General features: G+C 48.8%; 1 protein-coding gene across 1 annotated transcript in view; it reads left to right on the top strand.

The window, feature by feature from the left end:
* The first annotated feature begins 19,669 nt into the window (after positions 1-19,669).
* Positions 19,670-25,100, top strand: part of LOC129324066 (cholesterol 24-hydroxylase-like) — a 54,923-nt gene continuing 49,492 nt past the window's right edge. Inside the window, exon 1 of the mRNA XM_054971053.1 lies at positions 19,670-19,806. Coding sequence (XP_054827028.1) covers positions 19,670-19,806 — 137 coding nt within the window. The remainder of the gene's footprint in view (positions 19,807-25,100) is intronic.

Genomic DNA, 25,100 nt, shown 5'->3' with positions numbered 1-25,100 from the left:
CCGGGCTCCGGGTCACACTGCTATTTCCAAAAGCTCTCTCACTGAGACTTAGCCTGTCACTGATGGAGGTCAGAATTTTATGGGCATGAAAGAACCAGAGAATGAAACCTCACATGCAGTTGCAATTTACTTGATGCGAGGCTGCTAGGTCCATGGAATCAGTGCTTTTAAAAAGTTACCAAGTTTAAAGCTGGTTTTTGGTGTTCATTTTTGTTGCCAAAGGCAACTTAGATTTTTGCATTGTTCCCGTCTTCTTTCCCCACCTAACTAGAATCTCCATCCTACAGGTCATGAAACCACTGCCAATCAGTTGTCCTTTGCCATCATGGAGCTGGGACGGCAACCTGAAATTGTGGCGAAGTGGGTGAAGTGGGTTACCTGCTTGCTTGATTGCATTCCCCTCTTTTTTTAACTTCGTCAGTATTGTAGTTCAGCAATTTTTTCCAAGTTTTTGAAGGTTTGTGGCTCCAGTTCACACAATACTTTTTTGTGTTCGAACGGACTCCTCCTGACCACCTTTGGGTACTTGTTTAAACAACAAATGTCAATGTAGTGTTTGAATCCAAAAATAATGGATATAGTTCTTCATAATATGAGGAGGATGCTTTGGAGGAGTCATGGGGCCTTCGACTACTGGCAGTAACATACTGGGTTCTCCCGGAGAGGGAGATGCATTGGACTCAAGCCCCTCCACCCCTTCTTAGGCCTCAAGTTGCGAGGAGAGGGGGCTTTGGGTCACTCCAGTTATCTTTATCTCATGGGTGGCTCCTTCAATTCCTTCTCTCTCTGAATGCCTGGCAAGGAATAAGAGCCATCTCAGCCATTGCTCTGAGGGTTTGGTGGGTTGCAGCAGCACAGAGTACAGACGCTTGGCTTGGCCCTGCCTCTGGACACGTAATTACCATGTTACAGTGTCATTTTTCCCAGTCTGTTTGCATCCTGCCCAAAATTATCTCTAACAGAAAGATTCTCATTAGAAGTGTGCAACTTTCTCACATTCACCCTCTTACTGTAGGCCCAGAATGCCCTTCAGTGCTGTCCCTGACATCCTGGGCACCCTTAGGAACAGTGGGAAGGGGAAGCTGGAGGACTGCATTGGAGTACAGAAGCTAAATATGATTCAAAAGGCTACTCTGCTCGAGATCAAACCCCCATTGTCAGCGAAACCTCTGAACATTCTGCTAGCAATAAGGAGATTATAGCAAGGATTGGCCCTGGCAAGGTAAACCCTGATCTTTTCAAACGTAGAAGTCTCCATTTTACAGACTGTAATGGACCACCCTCCTGTCTCTTCTTCTTAGACTTCAGGCTGAAGTGGATGAAGTCATTGGTGTAAAGAGAGACATTAACTATGAAAATCTTGGCAACCTTCGCTATTTATCACAGGTACAGCGGACAAATTAGGTCAGGGGAGATTCAGAGCTACTCTGAGTCCACTTTGCTATACCGTAACACTGCTTGTAAGAATAACAAAGTGAGTTTCTGAATGAGAACTGAAGCTGGATCCTTTTTGTAATTTTTAGATCGAGGGTATCCTAGAACTTTTTAGCTGTGGTAGAGAATGATAAAAGAGAGGGGCAACGATCCTCATGTGGAAACCTTGTAAAGACTTCTGACTGTTGAGTGAACAGAGCAAATAGTAGAATGGTTTTTGTATTTCTCAAGATGGTGCACTTACACATTCATTGACAAGAGTTCCGTGGCGCAGTGTTTCACTCACCTGTAACTGTTGTTCGTTGAGTTCTGTCTGTGCAGACACACATTGGGACTGCGCTAGCGCAGGCCTGCTCCAGAGAGAGATTTCTAGCTCTAAAAGCTCTGAAGTGGCGCTCCAGGCCTCCTGCGCATGCGCGGTATTTCCCACCCGATCTGCGCAGAGACGCCGAGCGCCCTGTCATCCCTCAGTTCTCCTCTGCTGCCGGAGGAAGACAAAATATATCTCCTCACAGTGGGGCAGGAGGGAGGGAATGTGTGTCTGCATAGACAGAACTCAACGAACAACAGTTACAGGTGAATGAAACACTGTTTTCTTTGTCGTCCATCTGTGCAGCCCCACATTGGGAATATAACAAGCTACTCACCAATGGGGGCGGGTGTGAGGAGACCTCAAGCAAACAGTGAATGTAAAACTGCATTTCCTGCAGCAGCATCCAATCTGGAGTCTGTATCGATCGCATAGTGCCTTATAAAGGTGTCCACAGATGACCATGTTGCAGCCTGGCAGATATCCCGTACCACGAAGGAAGGCTGCCGAAGATGAACGGGAACGTGTAGAATGTGCTTTGACCGTTCCTGGGCATTGAGTATTCGCTGTGAAGTAACACTTCCTGATAGCTGCTATTATCCACCTGGATAAATACTGGCTGCAAATCGGTAACCCCTTACGTGTGCCCGCATAGCAAATGAAGAGCGATTTGGATCTTCAGAATGTCTTTGTTCTATCCAGATAGTATAATAAAACCCTCTTTATGTCTGTGTAATGCTTTTTCCACATCTGAAGCAGGATGGGGAAAAAATACTGGCAAGGCTGTTTTCTGATTGAGATGGAACCGAGTGTCCGGGGTCAGCAGCCCAGCCCCCAGACTTGCTGACAGACAACGGCAGGGGGCAGCCGGGAGACAGCAGTTCAACCGCTCTGTCTGGCAAACAGAGCCAGAACCTGCCTACTCCAGGGGGAAGGGGCGAAAGGCCAAAGCCTCAGAAGGCTGGAGGGAGCAGGGAGAAGCCAGCTAGTCCCACCCCCCATGGGGAAGAGAGGGGGCTAAGAAAGCTAGAGGAAAAGGGCCAAGGCAAGGGGAATAGGGACACAGCAACAGCCCAAACAGAGCCCTTACCTTCCAAGGAGGAGAAGCAGCCACCACAGCCCAGAGCCACACCCTGGCTAGAAGACAGCAGCCTGGCTCAGGAGGTGCTAGGAGCCAAGCCCCTCCAGGTGGAGCTGCCACAGGCATTCTGGGGGAGGAGATGGGTAGCCCCGCCCGGCATCAATGAACAGGCAGCACAGAAGCTGGCCAGGGCAGCTCCTCGCAAGCAAGGCCAGGCAGGCTCAGCAGCATGGAAGCCGGCTGGGGCAGCTCCTCGTGAGCAAGGCCAGGCAGGCTCAGCAGCACAGAAGCCGGCTGGGGCAGCTCCTCCTGAGCAAGGCCAAGGAGACCTCAGCTGGGGATGGCTCGCATTCAACCCCACCCTGCCAGCAAGGCAAGGAAGCCAAGAAGGGATTAGTGGTAGGAGGGAAACACCTGAGGGAAGGCACAGCTGGGCCAAGTCAGGAGAAGGCACAAGCCTAGAAGGAGGGCGGGGCGGGGAAAGGAAGCCCTATATAAGGTGGCTAGGAAGAGCTCTGAGGTGGTGGGTGTGAGTGAGGAGTGATGATGTGGAGGGAGAGCAGTAGGATGCAAGGGTGGAGGCTTGGAGGAGAGTTCTGGAAGGAGGAGATGAAGGAGGACACAGAGGGTAAGCAGGCCAGGTTGAGCAGGCCAGCGAGTGGACTGAGAGGGAGTCTGGGTGAGGTATACCACCCCTCCTTCCACAGAGCAGGGTCCTGCAGAGTCCCTGGCCCCCCTGTGACGTCAGGAGCAGACCGCCCAGTGCCACGCCCAGTGGCAGCCGCGGCAAGCCCTGACACCGAGACACCATCTTAGGAATAAACTGGAGACCTAGGGTACAGAATAACCTTACTTGGGTAGAATTGCAAGAAGGGGGGGGTCTGCTCGTAGTGCAGCCAGCTCTCCCACCCTCCTTAGGGAAGTAATAGCTATAAGGAATGCCACCTTCCAGGATAGGAAAGATAAGGGGCACTGTGCCATGGGTTCAAATGGGGGGAGCATCAACTGGGCCAAAACTAAAGATAAGTTTCATTGAGGAACTGGAGCACTCCTAGGGGGAAAGGTATGGAGAGCTCCTTTTAGGAATTGTTTAGACGCCGGGTGGGAGAATAGGGTCCTGCCATCCATCTGTTCATGGAAGGCAGATATTGCGGCTAGGTAAACCTTGACAGAGGAGGTTGCTAAACCCTCATGTAAAAGGGAGAGCAGATAATCAAGTACCACAGGTATCGGGCAGGAGAAGGGGGAGAACCCTCTTTCTCCTACCCCGTTAGAGAAGAAGTGCCTCTTCAGTGCATAGGAGATCCTAGTAGAGGGTTTCCTTGCATTTAACAATATTTGGGTCACCTCATTAGAAAAAGGGGTCACTGTGGGTGTAGGAGCCATGCCGTGAGGCTGAGTGTAGTGACACTGTTGTGTAGAACCTGCCCCCTGTACAACAGGTCTGGAACCTCTGGCAGGTGGTGGAATCGCTCTCGCGCCATTTCCCAAAGAAGAAAGAACTGGTCCCTGCATGGCCAGAAATGAACTATGAGAATACAGTGTGTCCTGGCAGACATGATTCTGCATAAGACCTGGGGTAACAAGGGAATTGGGGGGAAGGCATAAAACAGTCCCCCTTCCCATGTTATCTGAAAAGCATCCCCAATCAAGTGGCGGTCTGATCCCGCTCGAGAGCAGAACAGCTGGGCCTTGGCGTTCTGGGCAGTAGCAAAAAGATCGATCTTTGGAAACCCCCAACTCTGGAAAATTGGAAGAAGGTACTCGTCCTTGATTGACCATTCATGGTGTGGCCTAAAAAGTCTACTTAGGGTATCCGCCCTGATGTTTGAAGTGCCCTTGATATGTATTGCCTGAGGGAAGATGTTGCTGCGGATCGCCCACAGCCAAAGATGTGTGACCTCCCTGCAAAGGGTTTGGGAGGCTGTTCCTCCTTTCTTGTTCAGGTAATAGAGTGTGGTGGTATTGTCCGTCTGCACCTGACCTCTTTTCCCTCGTAGTATACCTGCAAAGGATGGAAGTGAATAACGTATGGCTCTTAATTCTAACACATTTATGTGCATTCTAGATTAAATGCCCAACCATGTGTCTTGAATTGAAAAACACGACCTCCCCATCCCAGAAGGGAGGCATCAGTAGTCAACGTGGTATCAGGAGTCAGGACACCAAACTCCATACCCCTAAGTAAGTTTTCCGGGTTCAACCACCATTCCAGGGATCTAAGTACTGATCTAGGCACTGACAAACACTTGGTCTGTGGATCTCTGATTGGGTCAAAGGCCCGAATAAACCAATTTTGGAGTGGTCTCTTAAAGAGACACGCAAAGGGCACTACACATGTAGTTGAGGCCATGAGGCCTAAAAGCCTTTGCAGGTTGGGATCTCATAGCCCTCATCCATCTTACAGTAGATGATATCGAATCGACCTCTCTATAGGGAGAGAGGCTTTTCCCTCGACCACATCGAGGATAGCCCCAATGAATTGTACCCTTTGTGTTGGCACCAGAGAGGATTTTTTCCAATTAACGAGAAGTCCAAGTCACGACACTACCCTGATAGTGAGGTCAATGTGGTTCAGTAACACTTCTCTAGAAGAACCCGCGAGAAGCCAGTCATCCAAATACGCGTATATGGTACACCCCTTAGACCTAAGAAAGCCCACCACCGCTGCCATACATTTCATAAAGACTCGTGGTGCTGAGGACAATCCAAATGGGAGCACTATATATTGAAATGTTACTCCCTCAAAACAGAATCGTAAGAATCTTCGGTGGGATTCATGTATGGTAATGTAAAAATATGCATCTTTTAAATCAAGAACTGCAAACCACATACGAGCTTCCAGGTATTGAATGACACCAGAGAGCGTTAAGATTCAGAATTTCTCAACTTTAATGAAACTATTCAAATGTCTTAAATCCAGAATCGGCTGAGCTCCACCATCCTTCTTTTCCACAGTAAAGTATGTGGAGTAAAAACCCCATTTCAAATCACCTGGAGGGACCTGTTGGATGGCATCCTTCTCCAACAGTTCAGCAATGGCCCCTTGGAGCCCACTGGCAGGCGCTGTTGATGGTCTCCCAAAACAAGATAAAGGGGGAGGTTCCTCAAAGTGTAATCTGTAGCCATTTCTAACTATGGTTAGAACCAAAGAGTCCCTTGTAACCTGCACCCGACAATCAACAAAAGGTGCCAACCTATCCAAAAAGGCACATGATAACACGGCCGCCGGGGCAGTCAGTCAAAAAAAAGTCTTCTGAGCCTGTGCCTGCTTCGGGGATTGTGGATGGTTCTGTTTAGGCCTAGACCTGTTAGATTATCTCCCTGAGTTGCGGTGGTAAGACGAGTATCCCCTGTAGGGTTGGTAGGGCTGATAAGGGTGGTAGTTGTACCTTGCTCTCTGTTGATATTGTTGCCTTCCCTGGTTGCGAAACTTAGAAGTGTTGCTGCTGGTAGTGTTGCTGGGGGGGCAATAACACCCAAAGAACGCGCTGTCTGTCTGTTGTTTTTCATCTGAGTGAGGGATGCATCCATTTTTTCTGAGAAAAGCGAGGTTCCCTCGAAGGGGAAGTCCTCAATCTTAGATCGCGTATCAGGTGCCAAAGCAGTGGATCGCAGGCAGGAGTAGCAATGTAGGGCAATGGCTGAGGCAATGGCCCTTGCTGCGCAGTCAGCCTCATGCTTAGCTGCTGTCATCTGCTGTTTCGCCAGCTTAGCTGCTTCTCCCTGGAGCATCTTAACTAGGGGTCTTTTGTCTTCAGGGAAGTCCACCATATACGTCGACAGCCATTCCCAGAGGAACAAATTCTATGACCCCATGATGGCTTGATAGTTCGAAATCCTGAAGTTTAAAGTAGCCATAGAATAAATCTTCCTGCCCAGCTGGTCCAGCTTGCAGCCTTCCTTGTCGCTTGGAGATGAATGTATGCCATATTTATGTTTGGGTTGAACCTCTTCGGTTACCAAGGAAAAGAGCTGTGGGTGAGTAAATAGAAAAGCACAGTCTTGTTGCTTCAATCTATAATAGCCCTCCACCTTGCGTTAAGTAGCAGGAGTGGAAGCAGGTTTCTCCCAAACTCCATGGGCTATATCCAGTTAATCCTCCACTGCTGGGAAGGCTTCTGACGTTGTGGAGTCATAGGAGAGTGCCTGGAGCATTTTGCTTTTCTGTTTTGAGGTAAAGGATGAAAGCTCCAGAGCTCGGTTTTGAGGTAGAGGATGAAAGCTCCAGAGCTTTCACCATTCTGAGCATCTGTTCGGAAAAGAGGCAGTAGTCCTCTGTCGTGGAGGCAGATGTGGAGTCTCCCATGGTCTCCTCAGGTGCAGGATCAGATGCTAGGTCCGATATCATGCTGAGATATTGATTCAACCTCCTCCTCGGAACCGAAAACGGAGGGTCCCCGCTGTGGAAGACAGTGTGAGGGAGTGCTAGGCAGCTCTGAAGGAGGACGATGCCCCAGGCTCACAGGAGCCATAGCAGATGGAACCAATGGAACCGATTGCAGCCAAGACACAAATTCTTGCTAGTTAGGAGACGGTGGTTAGAATGATAATGCATATGACCACGGTGGAACCGAAGGAACAGGCATTGATGGAACCGGTTGCGGAGGCCAGGGGAACTGGGCAAACTGTTGCATCAGTTGGCTGGTTGGTGTGGCTGTTCCCAGTACTGGAACCTGTTGCATAGATAGGACAGCTGTTGGTTTCAGTTGGAAGGAGCTCGGGGTTGTATCCGAAGAAAAAATCTGCCCCGCATCATCACCATCACTGTCCCCTTCCTGTAGACTCAGAGTGGGGGTATGTGGACAGGGCCCTCAAAACCTCCTTCTCCACTACAAGAGATGGTGTCATCGAACGACGCCGGTCTTTATGAGACGAGGTAGAAGCAGGTCTGTTCATGTGCTTCATTTTAGTCTTGGACTTCTTATGGACCAGTTCTGAAGGTGCCCGATCTGATTTGTGTGAGTCAGGGGAGCAGCGCTTCGATAAGCTCATCCTTTTCTCTTTCGGTTCCACAGCAACTCCCGCAGGTGCCGGATCCAAGCGGGCCAGAACCGGGAGGCATTTTGGAGAGTCAGATGGCATCACCCATGAAACCGAGCGCTCAGAGGGGGGGGGATCCGATCTGAAGCAGCCGAAGGCTTCGCCAGCAATCCTGATGACCCTGCCAGCACCATTTCCCATAGAGCTGCCTTAAGACGAGCCGCACGATCACCCTGCAGCTGTGGACAAGTTTACATTGGGACCAGAAAACGTAGCATCCAGACAAGAATAAAAGAACATGAAAGACACTGCAGCCTTGGACAACCTGAAAAATCAGCAGTGGCTGAACATAGCCTAACTCAAACAGGGCACAGTATCTTATTCCAGGACACCAAAATACTGGACAACACTTCCAACTACTTTGTCAGACTGCACAGGGAAGCCATTGAAATTCACAAGCACAAGCAAAACTTCAACAGGAAAGAAGAGACTTTAAGAATGAATAGAGCATGGTTTCCAGTTCTGAAAAACACCAGGCCAACAAAACACTCTATACCCGACAATAGCCCTGCAGAGAAGATTAGCACACCAAGCACCAATCCATATGCAAAAGAACCTCCTTAGGATACAGTGAAGCCTCCCGCCATTAGCATTCCACACCCTGGGAAACTCTTACAGGATGACTCAGCTCAACCCCACCCCTCCTGAGTAGATATAAATGACCTGCCAACATCTTTTCCACACTGTGACACTGAGAGATCTGTCTTTTGGTGCTACACCTCTGAAGATGCCAGCCACAGCTGCTGGCAAAACGTCAGGAACTACAATGCCAAGACCACGGCAATACAGCCCGGAAAACCCACAACAACCAACACAAAGCAAATTTCTACAAATGGGACACACTCTGAAATACAGCTTGCAACATAACTTCTGTGCTCCTGAATTAGAATACAGTGAAACATCCATATTCTAAATCAGAGTATCACTTAACACTTACACTAAAAGGATACAGGCAAACTTATACTCTAAGAAACTTAATCCTAAAGATAATCAAATAAAACATAAGTGTCCCCTGGACTGAGTCTGGAGCCAAGCAGAGAGGTTCTCTAAAAGGGACCCTCCCTAGCCACTTGGCTAGCGCGTCAACCCGGTCCCAGTCCCTCTGCAAAGGCTTGTAGCCTTATTTTATAGTAGGCCAATGGGCTGTGTGTCGTCACTCCTGGAGCGATCCCATTGGCTAGTGGACCCGATTCAGGGCTACAGAAAGTACCTGTTTACTTTTCTGGCTTCTCTGCGGGGCAGAGTGTTCTCAGGAATTCTTTTAGTGTGTTCAGCAAAAAGCAGAGTGGCTTCTGGCTGAGCAGATGCTGGCTTATCTTTACAGGCAAGAGGCAAAGGCCCTTGCTTTTTAAAGTGTGTTGAATGTAGCACATTCCTTAGCCGCCTGCTTTGTGTAGGAGATAGAGGAATTGAAAGTTACGAAAAGAGAAAGGAGGGTGGGGGGTGTAAAGGAGCGCTTCTCATAAGTTTAGATGGAAAGCTGTTAGCGGCCTGGGTCTTTCAGAGCCAAACTTTAAAATTCCCACGACATCCCCCTGTAAAGATACAATGGGCATGTACAAAACACATGCCTTCACAAGTTAACAAATCATGGAATTATTTGTGATAAGGTTGTGAACTCCATGTTGGGAAATTACTGGAGATTTGGAGGTGTTGCCTGGGGAGGCAGGGTTAGGGGAGGGGAGAACACTCCTGCTGGTTTTTCAGGGAGAACTGGAAACCCCAGTTCCTGGGAGGGGACACCTTTTTAAACAAGCACCCACATGACTCCTCTAATTTCCTGACAGTTAGTCTTTTAGCAGGGCAGTATATGCCTACAACTCCCTTGTAAGAGTCCTAAAGAGACAGCACCCCTTAAACGAAAACTCTTTTGGGATTGATGCAGACTGCCAGTGACCTCTTCCTTTCACAACCTGGGTATTTGGCCTTCATGAAAGTGTGCTGGTAGAGAGTGCCCTGAAGTCATAGCTAACTTATGGCAGCTCCTAGTGGGGTGTTCATGGCAAGAGACTAAGAGAGGTGGCTTGTCATTGCCTACCTCTGCAACCCTGGTCTTCATTGGAAAGCTCCCATCCAGTTACTAACCAAGGCCGACCCTGCTTAGCTTCTGAGATCTGAGGAGATCAGGCTTACCTGGGCTATCCAGGTCAGGGCCTTCTTGAAAGTGCCCTGGGAGATTTCTTTGCACGGCTTGTCAGCACTCCCACTGGCAAGTTCCATTACCCATTGCCGCTCAAACATGATGATGTCACTTTGGGATGTACAGGAAGTGACGCTGTCACATCACCAGCAATGCCACAATGTTTCCTGGAAAGAGCCTGCTGCAACCCAGTAAGCCTCCCCATTCCCCTCCATTTGCTCCCCTGCCAGCCAGCTGAGTGGGGGGGCACAGTTAAGGGGGCTTCCCAGCACCCAGCTGGGGACCCACAACAGTATTTTCCCTCAACCCAGGGTTGAGGGCGTCTGGGAAATGCAGGCTCACAGGAAAAGTCCCTGTAAGGCCCAAGGCCTCCAAGTGGGAGAGGGAGAAGCTGAGCTGGGACCTGCAAGCCGCTCTGTTGTGTTCGTGACACAAGGGCAGCCAGTTCTCCGGGCTCCGGGTCACACTGCTATTTCCAAAAGCTCTCTCACTGAGACTTAGCCTGTCACTGATGGAGGTCAGAATTTTATGGGCATGAAAGAACCAGAGAATGAAACCTCACATGCAGTTGCAATTTACTTGATGTGAGGCTGCTAGGTCCATGGAATCAGTGCTTTTAAAAAGTTACCAAGTTTAAAGCTGGTTTTTGGTGTTCATTTTTGTTGCCAAAGGCAACTTAGATTTTTGCATTGTTCCCGTCTTCTTTCCCCACCTAACTAGAATCTCCATCCTACAGGTCATGAAACCACTGCCAATCAGTTGTCCTTTGCCATCATGGAGCTGGGACGGCAACCTGAAATTGTGGCGAAGTGGGTGAAGTGGGTTACCTGCTTGCTTGATTGCATTCCCCTCTTTTTTTAACTTCGTCAGTATTGTAGTTCAGCAATAAAGAGAGACGTTAACTATGAAGATCTTGGCAAACTCCACTATTTATCACAGGTACAGCTGACAAATTAGGTCAGGGGAGATTCAGAGCTACTCTGAGTCCACTTTGCTATACCGTAACACTGCTTGTAAGAATAACAAAGTGAGTTTCTAAATGAGAACTGAAGCAGGATGCTTTTTGTAATTTTTAGATCGAGGGTATCCTAGAACTTTTTAGCTGTGGTAGAGAATGATAAAAGAGAGGGGCAACGATCCTCATGTGGAAACCTTGTAAAGACTTCTGACTGTTGAGTGAACAGAGCAAATAGTAGAATGGTTTTTGTATTGCTCAAGATGGTGCACTTACACATTCATTGACAAGAGTCCTGTGGCGCAGTGGTGAATTCGATCCCGGCGGAAGCTGGGTGGCGGAAGCTGGGTTCAGGTAGCTGGCTCAAGCTTGACTCAGCCTTCCATTCTTCCGAGGTCAGTAAAATGAGTACCCAGATTCCTGGGGGTAAAGTATAGATAACTGGGGGAGGCAATGGCAAACCACCCCGTAAAAAGTCTGCCAAGAAAACATTGTGATGCGACATGCCCCCATGGGTCAGTGATGACTCGGTGCTTACCTTTTTTACACATTCATTGACTATGATATTGCTTTAATTCTGTGTGTTCTGCCAGTCTGTGACCTTAGTGCACTCAGCCAGTCATAAGAACATAAGAAGAACCCTGCTGAATCAGACGAGTGGTCCAGCATCCTGTTTCACGTAGATGCCAAGCAGATACCCTGGAGGACCCACAAACTGGGCATAGAGGCCAGGGCTTTACTCTCGAAGCTGTCTTCTTGCTTGAGTACTCAGAAGTTTGTTGTCTCTGAATTTGGAGGTTCCTTTTGGTCTCCTTGGCTAGTGATATTGATCAGCCTGTCCTCCGTGAATCTTTCTAAAGCCCTTTTAAAGTGTTTTATGCTGATGCCCATCAATACATCCACAGGCAGCAAATTACACAATTTAATGTCTTGCTCAGTAAAGGAGTATTTATTTATTATTCCACCCTCCCTGCCAGCCGGGCTCAGGGCAGATCACATCATTTAAAATACAATAAAACATGACTTTATATGATTGTACATAAAACCATTAAAAGCACTATAAGCACGGGTCATTTTGTAGAAAAAGAACTGCAGGAACTCATTAGCATAACTCCTTAGCATATGCCACGCCCCTTGAGATCACCAGAAATGTGTCATTAGCATAACTGATTTGCATGTGCCAAGCCCCCTGGCATCACCAGAAGTGTGTCAGAAGGCAACACCGACCCCTCTGGCTCCTCTCCTAAAATCTCCAGGTATTTCCCAACTGAGACAAGAACATGTGTGCTTCTATAATGCTTTTCTAGACAGATCAGAGCTCACCACAGAGAACCAAGCCAGGAAAACACAGACTTTTAAAAATTAATGTTGCAAGTGCACACTGTACAGCTGGGGAGGGGGGACATAACACACAGTGGTAGAGCTTTTCTAGACAGAGCTCAGAGAACAAAGCCAACAAAACACAGATACTGGGGGAGGGGGATACTCACCACCGCTTGCAGGCCCGGAGGAACACCCACGCTGGCTGCAGTGGAGCTGGCTGGCCGTGGGGCTGGCTCCAGAGGCCGCTGTGGGCTATGTGCTACTTTGACCAGCCAGCAGGTCGGGAGGATGGGCCACGCAGGCCGCCTCGACTGGCCAGCAGACCAGGAGGACAGGCTGTGTAGGTCTTGTGCTGTCTCTACCAGCCAGCAGGCTGGCAAGACTGGCTGTACAGGCTGCAGCAGTGCTGGCTGGCCATGAGGCCAGCTCCGGAGTCCACCATGGCCTGTGGGCCGAATCGACAAGCCAGCCTCGACCTCTTATTCACCTTGGTTGCCCTCTTCTTCATTCCACAGCTCCAATAGTTTTTAGAGATTTCACCACTGCCATGGCTAGAACCCACAGCCCTCTTGTACACATTTCCCAAGCATTCATAAAACAGTGGTTTGAATTCAGCTAGTTTTTCTGTTCCGTTTCATTCAGTTCCCCTCCTTGCCACAGCTTGCGTGGCTTTTGTATATGTAGGTTCACTGATACTCAGCATACCGTTTTTGGTGGTCACATGACCCCTTCTTCCTGCAGAAAAGCTGGATGCATCCAACCCACCAGGGCTCATTTCGAGGGGGAACGTGTAGGAACACAGTTCCAGTACTTCTCCAAAAAGATCACGTCAAGTGGCCCCGCCCACCTGATTTCCGGCCATTTTGGGCCTCTTGCGGCTTGGATTGGGACAGTGCTGGGTGGGGGAACCATCCCCTGCCTGGCACAAACCTGGTCCCAGCTATTTCGGTCCTGATCCGGGCTCAAAGAGCTCAAAATGGCCACTTTCTGCCATTTTGGGCCTAAAATGGCCAGGATTGGGCCCAAAACAGCCAAAATTGGTCCTGAAAAAGCCAGGATTGGGCCTCTGATGAGTGGTGGATCACTCTCCTATTCAGCAGCAGCCCAATCCTGACCATTTTGTCCCCATTTTGGCCAATTTCAGCCCCTTTTTGTCATTTTGGGCCGAGTTTCAGCCCTGAATGGCCAGGATTGGGTCCAAAACAGCCAGGATAGGTGATGTCAGGGGGTGTGGCTTATGCAAATCAGTTATTCTAATGAATCACTTTTGGTGATGCCAAGGGGTGTGGCATATGCTAATGAGTTTTGCTAATGAGTTCCTGCGGCTCTCTTACTACGAAATGACCCTTGCAACCCACTGTTTTGAACCCAAGGAGCATGCTGTATTCTAATCCAGATAGTCCAGGGTAATCAGTTTTCTCTTGACTGTTAGCTGTAGTTTCCTTTTAACTCTCAATGTGTTCTTACATGACCCTCAGGATTCTCTGCGTATCTTGTTTTATTTTTTTTTATTTTGAGAAAATGAGTAATGCTGCATAGAAATAGCACAATATAGAGCTAAACACAAAACGTGGAAAAAAGAACCCTGAATTTCGTGGTTCGTCGCATTCCACGAAATACAAACCATGAACTTTTATGAAATTGTCTCGTTTCATGAAACAATTCGTTAGATTCATGATTTGTCAGATCCCGGGGCCCTACAATGGCCCCCTTTGTACCTAGAGATACCAAACTTGCAGGGAGACTTCAGCAGGCTCTCCTCCAGCCACCCTCCAAGTAGCTCTGTTCAGGCTCTCTTTGCTTTTCCCTCCTGCTTTCTGCCGCTGCTGGAAGAAAAGTCAAGCGGAGCGGATCTGCTTGGGTTTTCTTCTCTTCAGGTTCTCTTTGTTGGCTTTTCCTTCCCATTCTTCTGCTGCTTTGACATGCCTCTCCCTGCCACCTCCAAGTTCTGAAAGGAAAAGCTAATCCACTCGGGATCCGTTCTGGGGAGCTTGGGGGTGGGGAGACAGCAGTAGGAGGATGGGAGGTAGAGAGTCAGGGAAGGGTTTCTGAAGCAGTGAGCAGCAGCAGAAGGAGCTGCTAAGGCTGTTGCCGCCACCGCTATTCCACCACCCAGTTATTGAAAACAGAGAAGGGAAACAGAGAGGGGAGGGAATCTCCAACTACAGTTCTCAGATAAACTTGTACAGACCCACATTGCTCAGCTCTCAGTTTGGCAGGGAGAGCTGGCCATCAAGGTTATGTGGGCTAAGATTGGGGTTTCCACGGCAACAAAAGGTCTGCAGACATTCTGGGCCTATGTTGCCTAGGGAATCAATGGAAGCATTCATGAATCGACAGAATCGGCCCCCAAAGTCGTGGATTTTGTCAAAAGCACGGCCCCACGAAATACATTTTCGTGATACATGAATCGGCCTGATTGTCATGCAATTTTATTCGTATTTCGACTCATGCCCATGTCTAGCACAATACCTTTTAAAAAATTTCCACGTTTGCCACACATCTGACCCCCTTCTCCCCACTCTAAAAGGCAGGCTGAGTTGTGCAGATTGTCTTCTTTAAAAAAAAATGTGCATGAATAACTCTTGATAACTCTTTTTTTACTAAAAAAGCTGGCCTTTAACAGCAGGTTGAAATGCAGAAATCATAGGATGGAAACAAGCATTATCGCTTGCTAACAGCTGGTGGGAGAAGTTTCAAGTATTATGCAGTAAATCAATTAAATTCAGTTCTTGAACTGTTAATATTGTCCCTACTGTAAAGAAACTGAGACATGATCATAGAGACTAAGAGAGGTTTGCCATTGCCTGCCTCTGCAACCCTGGTCTCCACTGGAGGTCTCCCATGCAATTACTAACCAAGGTAGACCCTGCCTAGCTTCTGAGGTCTTTCGAGATGAGTCTCACCTGGGCTATTCAGGTCAGAGCATTAGAAACTTAAGAACATGAAAAGAGCCCTGCTGGATCAGTCCAAAATTCCAAGTAGTCCAGCCTCCTGTTTGCTACAGTCACCAGTCCAATGCTTCTGGGAGGCTCTGTGGAATGGAAGGAATGGGACCCAATGCCCATCATGGACCTAGCCATTCACCAAGGCTGGGAAGGTGGTCAAGGCAGGGTGAGTTTAGGTGAGGCTATTGTTGAAGTCACCAGTAGCCCTGGAAAGTGTGATGGCCTCTTCTTTGTTCCAGCTGGCTAATGGTAGCCAGGCATTCAGCTCTCCAGCCTCATGACTGCATGTGAATGTGGGCATGCCTATGGGATGTGGTGGAGGGAAGGAAGCAGATAGGAGGAGAAAGCAAAGGGAAAGAGGAGGAATGAGAGAGAGTGGGAGAAGGAGGTGGGGAGCAATTAGAGGAGGTGGAGTCTATCTTTGGAAAGAGGAGAGAGGCAGAAACCAGGGAGACTGGAAGGGGAAAGTGGCCAATGGCTTGGAGGCAAGGGAGAAAGGAGCAGGGACTCACAAAGTAAACTTCCTCGGTCAAGAGGAAGCCACTTGCTCTTCCCCCTCCCTCAGGGGCCAGAGTACGATGTGGCAGCAGTCCATCCTCCGAGTAGGAAGAGTAGGTGGGTGAGGTAATTATTCTGTGGTGCTGTATTGTACATTTATTAAGTGACACACATCACTGATGGTTGCCACTGTAGTGTTCATTCTTATTTATTGATAAACAAAGGCTTGAGGACACTATCCGTGCCTTCTAAAGCAGACACTGAAATCTACAGGTTTAGAAGAGCGAAACTATGCTTAGGATGGCATTGTGCGCCACTTATCTGAGCGTTCATGGGAGTGGTGCATACACTACTGGTGCATACATCTGTGGCAGGAACTTAGGCTGTAACATGCTCTCTTCTCTCCCATGAAGCACCATGCCTTACATGTCTGGACCAAACCTAATATATCACCCTTGGCGGATCAGATCTAAATTCCTTCTTCTCCTGACTTCACATGTTCTCACTTCAAGGCCACCGAAAATCTCCCAGTCGTTTGCCTACACAGAGATAGCGATGAAGAAAACGAGGAAGAGGTTGTTGGCGTGTCACTGGTGTTACTAGAGTGGTCATCTGTGGTGTTACGCAATCCACCTTCCTTCCCTCCCAGAGGTGTGAGTTTTTGTGCGCTTTATTGCTTTAAGGAAGAACTGAGTGAGAAGACACAATGCTGCATAGTAGGGTGACTACACAGATGACCACTAGAGGAACATCAGGTACCGTTAAACAACTTGTTCTTATAACACTTCTTAGGGATGCTAAATTGGAAGGAAAAATCTGGCCTTTAACAGCAGGTTGAAATGCAGAAATCATAGGATGGAAACAAGCATTATCGCTTGCTAACAGCTGGTGGGAGAAGTTAGAAGTATTATGCAGTAAATTGATTAAGCTCAGTTCTTGAACTGTTAATATTGTCCCTACTGTAAAGAAACTGAGGCATGATCATAGAGATAGGGTTCTTTTTTACAGAGCAGACCTAAAGCAGCTGAGTTGGGTTTGCAATGATTACTTTTGAGGGCGTGTATCTTGCTTACACAAAACCAGTAAAAAGGTTGGTGTCTTGAATTTATTTTCAGGCCGTACTATTCCTACTTCCCATTTTCCTTGGGGCCTCGTTCCTGCATTGGGCAGACATTTGCACAGGTAAGCTAGTCAACATTGTCGGAAAGTGGAGGACTGTGCAATGCTCCTTGGTACAGAGCACACCTGTGCTTCAGAGGGTGCAGAAGAGCTAGCAAGGTTAGAAAGGTCAGTTCCTGTATCCTTCCTCTTGTCCGCTCTGCTGCTCTATCTTTGTTACCCAGAATGCTACTCGTAGGGATTTCTTCCTTCCGTCTCACTTCTTCTCTTTGTGCTTCTCTCTGTAACTAACACGAGGGCAGGATGCGCTGTCTGCAATCTCTCTCCATCCTCACCTCATTTTTCTTGCTTTCTTGTCTCAGTACAGCACTTTTCTGTCTCCTTACAATAAAGAGGCTTCGATTTCTTTTCTAAAGCAATATGCCTCATGGGGATTTTTTTCAAAAGCAGCACCCTACTTCTGTTGTGATCCTATCTGCCCCAAATCCATTAGGGTTGTCTAGTCTTTCCTGATGGTGGTCCCTGTCTTTTTTTAAAGCCCAGGGTGCTTTGAAATGCAGCTGTTACATCTCCCGCTCTGCTGGTCCCTTTTGCCAGAACTGCTCATCCTTTTCTCCAGCCTGAAGTAAAAGGAGATTTGGTGGTGGAAAGGACAGCAGGCCAGGCACATAAGGTTTTAATGAGGCTGGCATCATCTTCTGGAGGATGCCACTGAAAAGAAATCAAGATGATCCTGGGAAATTTGTTGGATGGCTTATTCCTGAGGCAAAAGTATGGAAAGTATTGAAATTCTGAACCACATTAAAAAGGGCAGATGCTGCCACTGACAAGGCTGTAGATCTTTTGGGGAGCAAATGGACCCCGAAAAGGAGGATTCCTCTAGCAGGAGGTACCAGGCCGATCTACCTTGGCTGACTGGTGAGCAGTTTGGCCCTGACCCCACTTTGTCCCATGTTGTGAATGAACAGAAATGTCTGTGTGCTCCTGTATGAAAACTACTTTGGTCAACTCTCACTATGTCTTTTGATTTTTTTACTTACAGATGGAGGCTAAAGTGTTGATGGCTAAATTTCTGCAGAGGTTTGAATTCCAGCTGGTCCCACCACAGAGCTTTAAAATTTTGGACACTGGAACACTGAGGCCATTAGATAACGTTGTATGCAGACTGAAGCTACGCAACCCTCTTGCTTTTGAAAGAGATTGAGAACAATATTGATGACAACAGTTTGGAATTGCGACAAGAAAACGCTAAAGTGTATTTCATAGATGAATTAAGACTGAAATGTATCATAATGGAATTTGCACTGGGATTAAGAGGGTTTGCGGTATGAATTAAACACTGAGTTGATTAAACTGGAAAGGGCTAACAAAGACGGCCCCAATAATTCAGCAAAAACTAATGTTACTGAAAGACAGTTCAATCTGTGCCATATTAAGATGGCACAAAAACTTCTGTAAATGTGTTGCACATACAAGTGTATGGAAACATGGGCATGTGAAGTACTATACATGCTTATGGCGGTTTCCACTGGGGAGCAGTGAGCCCATAAAATTCATGTTCTGGCCATATATGATACAAATAGAAAAGAGATTTATAGAGAGAGAGACAGAAAATGATAACCAAACGCACATGGTTAACGTATCGTAGCATATTAGATTTTCAACAAAATGAATATAAAATGAAATTGAGAGAGTTTTTAAATTCACAAGGATAGAATTGTCAATGGTTTTTCTAGGTGCAATTGTTAGATTTAAAACTGATAAAAGACTGTACAGATTTGATCAATCCATGACGGTATTTGAATCAGAATTATACGTGAATGATGAACATTAGACATTTTCTAAACTTTAGACATTATCTGAATTTACTGTTACCTGGAAACCCCTTATAAACTTTTTGCAGGAAATGGAAAGAAATGAACGGATGATTTGTGCTTTTGAAGACAAAGTGGCGGAAAAATTTTTTTGAGGGAAAGGAGAAATATTTTTATGCTAATTTTAGAGTGAGTGTATAATATATAATAACTATATATCTTTCACAGAGAAAATTGGAGATAATTCCTATATCTTTCTATATATTCCCGTTCCTTTTTTCCCTTCCCCCCCCTTTTTATATTGTTTAAAAATTCTTAATTAAAACGATATATATAAATTGCTGTATAGGTATAGTACCAATCTGTCATGATTGTTTATCCAAAATCGTATGATAGGTACACATTTTCATAATTGTTTTCATAGTCACGTTTACAAATTGTGGGGCAGCTTCAGAAAAGTTTGGAAGGAGTGTACTAAAAAAAGGAAGCCCTTTGGATTTTAAAACTATGGCCCCTAGCAGCTTAAATTAGACCTCTCTCCTTTGTTAGGAAAGGCTATTTTTAACACCTGTTCAGCGCAACCAAAGGAGAATTAAGTTTGTTGGGGCAGAAAAAAGCGAAGGAAGCAAATTCATGAAAAGGAAGATCTGGAAACGGAAAAAACTGTGCACGGGTTCCGTTTACTGAACCATTCTTCAGCGTTTCAGTTGCCATCTAATTTTTGGCGTTTATGCGCAAAAGAAACTCCGGCTAGAACGAAGATGCGGCTCTGCCGCGTTATTTTTCCGCAAGACGCATGGATGCGGCCTCCCTTTAAAGAAGCCAAGGGAGTCGATCCACTTTCGAGATTCCCAGCGCGGCCTCTTTAAGCGATGTTTCCGGCCCCCCAATAAGGCTCGGCCCCACCTACAGGACTCAGGTATCACGTCGAACGATTCTAAGGCGGAGCGGCGAGGTCTGAGCAGTAGCGCGACGGTCGAGGGCGCGGCGAGCACATGGCCGACATGAGCGCGCTGGAGGCTATCTGGGGTCTGCTGCGCCTCTCGCTGGCGGTGGCCCTTCTGGCCTTCGGCCTTTATTGCTGCTACATCAAATACGTCCACCTGAAATATGATCATATCCCCGGCGCCCCGAGGGCCAGGTAAGAGTTCGGCAGGGCTGTGGAGACCGGCGAAACTCAGGGCAGGGTGATACATTGCAAGAGCCCCTGCCCGCCCGGCCCCCCGTTACATGAAATCCGTCTAATAAGCGCGGAATGACAGACAGTCAAGAGTGCGTTTTGCAAGTCTCTGGTTGCTTCTCATATAAAGGGGCGTCCTGGGCTGGAACTGGAAGAGAGGCGCCGTGCCTTGAGTTGGAAGCCAAACGACCCCCGCGTCTTTTGCTGTAGGCAATAAAGACTTTACAATTGCTCTGTCGGCAGCTGAAACAAAATAAGGAAAGCCGGAGAAGCTTCCTTCACATTTCCCCCTTAACATTTTTGCCCCTTCAGTGGATGGCAGCTGAGTTCTGGCTGAAGTCGGTGTTGTACGTGGAAAGGATTTCTATGTAAGAAATAAAATAGGGGTCTAGCAGCATGTTAAACTCTAGCCAATGTATTGCAACTTGAGTGGGACTAAATAAAGAGGGGATACATTTTGTTGATCTTTAAGGTGCCACTGGATTCTGGTTTTCTTCTGCTGATGCAGACTGAAACGGCTACCCATCTGGAATCATGCAGGAAATACTCAATTTTGCATGACAGTCATACAGGAGTACATGCACCCAGCAAAACTGCGCCCTCACCCCTGTGCATGGTTTCCTGCTATGCACAAATGCAGTGAGACGCCCATGAATGCAATTTCCAGATGTTGATATTGACACTCAGATGTTAAACTGTTTTCTATACTGCCAGTATAAAAAAACCCTTTCTTAAACCCTTTCCTGGAAATAACCTCTACTGAGTAGACTTGAGTTAGTTTTTGTGTAGACCTGCTTACAATGACACTGTAAAGTGTGGGTTTGTGTGTAAAGGAAGTGCAGAACACAAAGCAACACTCAACTTGCCTAGCTAAATAAGGGGTAGGCAGTGAAGCACCAGCCAGTACCTAGGAGACTATAGTTGCTGGCTGCTGGGATTCTTGCCAACAATTCTGGGCTAGTTCCGGAAGCGTATCTGTGTTTTTCTTTTGTAGCAAAATCACACTGGAGTCTAGTAGCACCTTAAAATCTAACAAAATTAACTTTAGCATAAAGTATCCAGTTCCTAATTATCCCATTGGATTGATTAAGAGGGATTGCATCAGAACACATTCCTATCTGTCCAGCATAATAATAACAGTGTGGTTATTTATCTATCATCCTTCTGGACAGATTAGTGCCACACTTAGAGCGGTGAATAAACTCAGTGTTGTATTGTCGAAGGCTTTCACGGCCGGAGAACGATGGTTGTTGGGTGTTTTCCGGGCTATATTGCCGTGGTCTTGGCATTGTAGTTCCTGACGTTTCGCCAGCAGCTGTGGCTGGCATCTTCAGAGGTGTAGCACCAAAAGACAGAGATCTCTCAGTGTCACAGTGTGGAAAAGATGTAGGTAGATACAAATGACCTACATCTTTTCCACACTGTGACACTGAGAGATCTCTGTCTTTTGGTGCTACACCTCTGAAGATGCCAGCCACAGCTGCTGGCGAAACGTCAGGAACTACAATGCCAAGACCACGGCAATATAGCCCGGAAAACACCCAACAACCAAACTCAGTGTTATTATCCCCACAATATAGCTGAGGCTGAGATGAGCGGCTTGCCCAAGGCCACCTGCATAGTTCATGGCAGTAGTAGGAGTCAAACTGGCCGAGCCACTTAACCACTATGCTACAGTGCCTTCTACAAACTCACAATTGCTTTTACGGCCATTCGCTTTCAAGCAATGCTAGCGACCCTGTTATCAGGTCAATACATGCAAACACCTGTATTTTTGGTGCCCCCATTAGGTCTAATTTTGTCTCTTTCATTAGGAATCTAGAGCCAAATTCCTCACCAGTATCTTGGCTAACCTAAATCTGTATTTAGTAGTGGAGGAAATAATTTTGCTTTTACCTGCTGTTGATTAGTACCTCACTTGCGTGGTACCCCTGTATGCCGTGGCTGCTAAAAGAATCTGTGCCAAACCTCTGCTTGGAGTTCAATTTGGCATTCTTGTAGAGCTTGGAAATTGTAACCTTTTTGATCAGCTTTTATTGTTTCTATTTTTGTTAATATTAGAATTTTATGTAGTACTTTTTAGTTTAAGATTATAACAGCATTTGGCTGTTTGCAATAAATTTTACTACTATTACTACTACTACTACTTCTAGCACAAGCTTTCATGGTCAAAACTTCACCAACTGAAGAAGAGGTCCCTCCAGAGGGCATGTTCCCCTTACCCTCAGCATGGTGCCCTGTCTCCTCTCGACCCTCATGCTCCCTGGCAGCGGTGGGGCTGCCATTCGCAGAGTGGGATTCATGTAACAGGTCCCTGAGAGTCTTCTCCACATGTCTGACTGACTGTCTGCTTCTCCAGGTCAGCCACCTCAGCCTCAAGGGTGCAAGCTCGCACCCTGAGAACCAGGAGCTCCTTGCACCGAGCACCCCTCCAAGACTTCTGCCCAGGAGGCAGATAGTCATACATGTGAGACTCAGTGCAAAACATGGGATAGCCCCCAAACCCCTGCTGGCATAATAACTTCATAATTTCTTCTTCTTTTTTTAATCTTATTTTTTATATAAATATATATATTCCCCTTTTAATACTCTACATATTTATGTGGCTCTCCTTGGGGAAAGTCTACTTACCTTATTGGGAACACTAGGAGACTAGGTCCTTGCCCCTTGGGTCCTTCCTTGGCTTCTTTCAGAGCCCCCAGGCTAAGACACTCAGGCTAAGATCCCCAGGCCAAGAGCCCTTTAGCAAGGTGCAGCCTTACAAATTCAGATTCAAAGACAGCGGGGCCAGCAGTGAGCCCCAGGCAGCACACACACTTCCAGTCAGCAACAATCAGCTCCTGCAGTCAGCTACACTCAGCTACAGCCCAGGCAACACACAAACAGAAACAGCAGTTCCTCACTCCTCAGACTTTCTCCTCCCACACAGTAGCAACTCAGCCAATTCTCCCCAGCAGTTAAGAAAAGTTAAAACAGTTAAGAAATGGCAAAACTCACCATGGCGGTGGCAGCAGCAACAGCTCCCCTTCCTGCTCTCTCCCAGAGCCCGCTTCTCCAGATTAGAGTCCCATGCTCTTAACTACTACACCAAACTGGCTCTCTATTGAGATATATAGATATATATATATATAGATATATATAGATATATATATACACGTATATATACATATATATATATATCAATATATGTATATGTTTGTGTGTGTGTGTGTGTGTGTGATTACTAGAGTTCCTGCATTAATTAAGTGCTATTTGCTTGGTTAAACCACTGGTAGGAACAATGACAACCACTGATTAATTATAAGTGAAGCCCTTGAGTTTGTAATCCAGATGTCTGAACAAAGATAGTCAAGGTAAGTAGGGGCAGATGGAAATTAATAGAAAATCAATAGATTTATTTACTTTATTTATACCACACTTTTCATCCCAACGAGGACCCAAACTGGCTGTCCAGGGCGGGCCCCGCCCGTCCTGGACTGGGCCCACCCAGCCCCACCACCCGACCCCCCGGAACCCCGCCACCATCCCCCAGACCCCCGCCAGCAGCCCCCACTCACCTCGGGGCCCGGGGTAGCGAGCCCGAGGCCGGCCGCAGCCTGGGAAGTCCTGGGCGCACCTTCACCAGCGCGGCGGGGTCCGCGGAAGCCGGCGCGGCCGCCGGGGCGACGGGGCCCGCCGCCACGGCCGCCGGAGCGGCAAGGCCTGCCGCCGCCACCGCGGCTGCCGGGGTGGCCCGGCCCGACGTTGGCGCCGCGGCGGTCAGAGCTGCGGGGCCCGCCGACGCTGCCGGAGCAGCACGGCCCGCCGCCGCGGACGGCGGAGCAACACGGCCCGCCACCGCCGCCGGAGCACCGGGACCCGCCACCGCTGCCGCTGCTGACAGAAGGAGGCTGGGGCCAATCGGGAGGGAGCGGCCGGGTGACGGGACAGGAGACAGCTGCACCGGGGGAGGGGATTGGTGTAGGGTCAGGGGTGGGACCACCAGGGGAACTATAAAAGAGGAGCTCCCAATGACGCCGGGGAGGAGAGGGCTGACTGGAAAGCATGGCTGAGAGAGAGGGGGAGAGGCTTCCAGGACAGCGGCTAGGAGGCAGAGCTTGGTGCCAGAACCACTGCCCCTAACCAGTCTGAGGTGGAGGGAGCTCCTGCACCTCCCCCTGGTGGCGACACGGAGGACGGCAGGATGAGGGGAGGGCGCGGTCGGCGGGACGGGGCCTCACAAACTGGTGGAGAATGCAGGCACTAGCAGCCCCGTGAGGCACCCATGCCCGCACCTCCCCACCCCGCAGCACCCGGCCTCTTCTACGCCCGGCGGTACTGAAGGCAGGAAGCGCCGAGCCCTCCGTGGAGGCTGCCAGCTCCGCCATGGACCTCGCGCAATTTGGCCAGTGGCTGACCGAGCACCAGGGGCAGTTGCTGAAAGAGGTGGCTCAGCAGCAGCTGGACGCGCAAGCCGCATTGGCCCGCCAGCAGCAGGATGCCCAGGCGACCCTCATCAGAGACCTCCAACAGGCGCTGGCCGGCGCGGGAGCCGGTGCTGGCGCCAGGCCCAACCCCAGCCCGCCATTCCAACTTGCTAAGCTGGGCCCCGAGGACGACGTGGACGCGTTCCTGGAGGCCTTCAAGCGCACCGCAGAGGCGGTGGGATGGGCGCCGGCACAGTGGGCCTTCATCGTGGGGCCCTACCTTACAGGGGAGGCGCAGGCCACTCTGATGGCCCTCCCCAAGGCAGAGAGCGCCGACTACGCCAAACTTAAGGAGGCTATATTGGACCGCTACGAGATCACCCCGGAGACTTACAGACAAAAGTTCCGGACCATCGCCTTCCAGAAAACAGACCGGCCTCGCACCCTGGTGGCTAAGCTCCAGGATGCCGCCTACCGGTGGCTGAAACCCACGTCGGATGAGGGCCGGAGGATCGCGGACCAGGTGGTTCTCGAGCAGTTGTTGAACGTGATCCCCGCTCGAGCCTGGAACTGGGTGGCATACAACAAGCCCGCCACCTTGAAGGAGGCCACCGTGTTGTGGGAGAATGTGATGGCCGTGGAGGCCCGGGAACCCCCGAAGCCAGAACCCCGCCCCAGCAACAACGGGAGCGTCGGCGCGGGCGGAAAGGGGGGACGGGCCCGGCCGGGTCCGCGTCCGCCCGCCCCCACCCCACTGGGCCGGGCGGCCGGGGGAACCCCGCCGGGACCCCAGCTGGCCCTACCGCTGCCAGTGACCCCCTCGCCTAAGCCGGCCGGCCCGGTCCGCGA

The sequence above is a fragment of the Eublepharis macularius genome, chromosome 2 (genome assembly GCF_028583425.1).
Source record: "Eublepharis macularius isolate TG4126 chromosome 2, MPM_Emac_v1.0, whole genome shotgun sequence".
Lineage (NCBI taxonomy): Eukaryota > Metazoa > Chordata > Lepidosauria > Squamata > Eublepharidae > Eublepharis > Eublepharis macularius.
The sequence above is the reverse complement of the archived record's forward strand: the minus strand, read 5'-3'. Positions and strand labels throughout refer to the sequence as shown.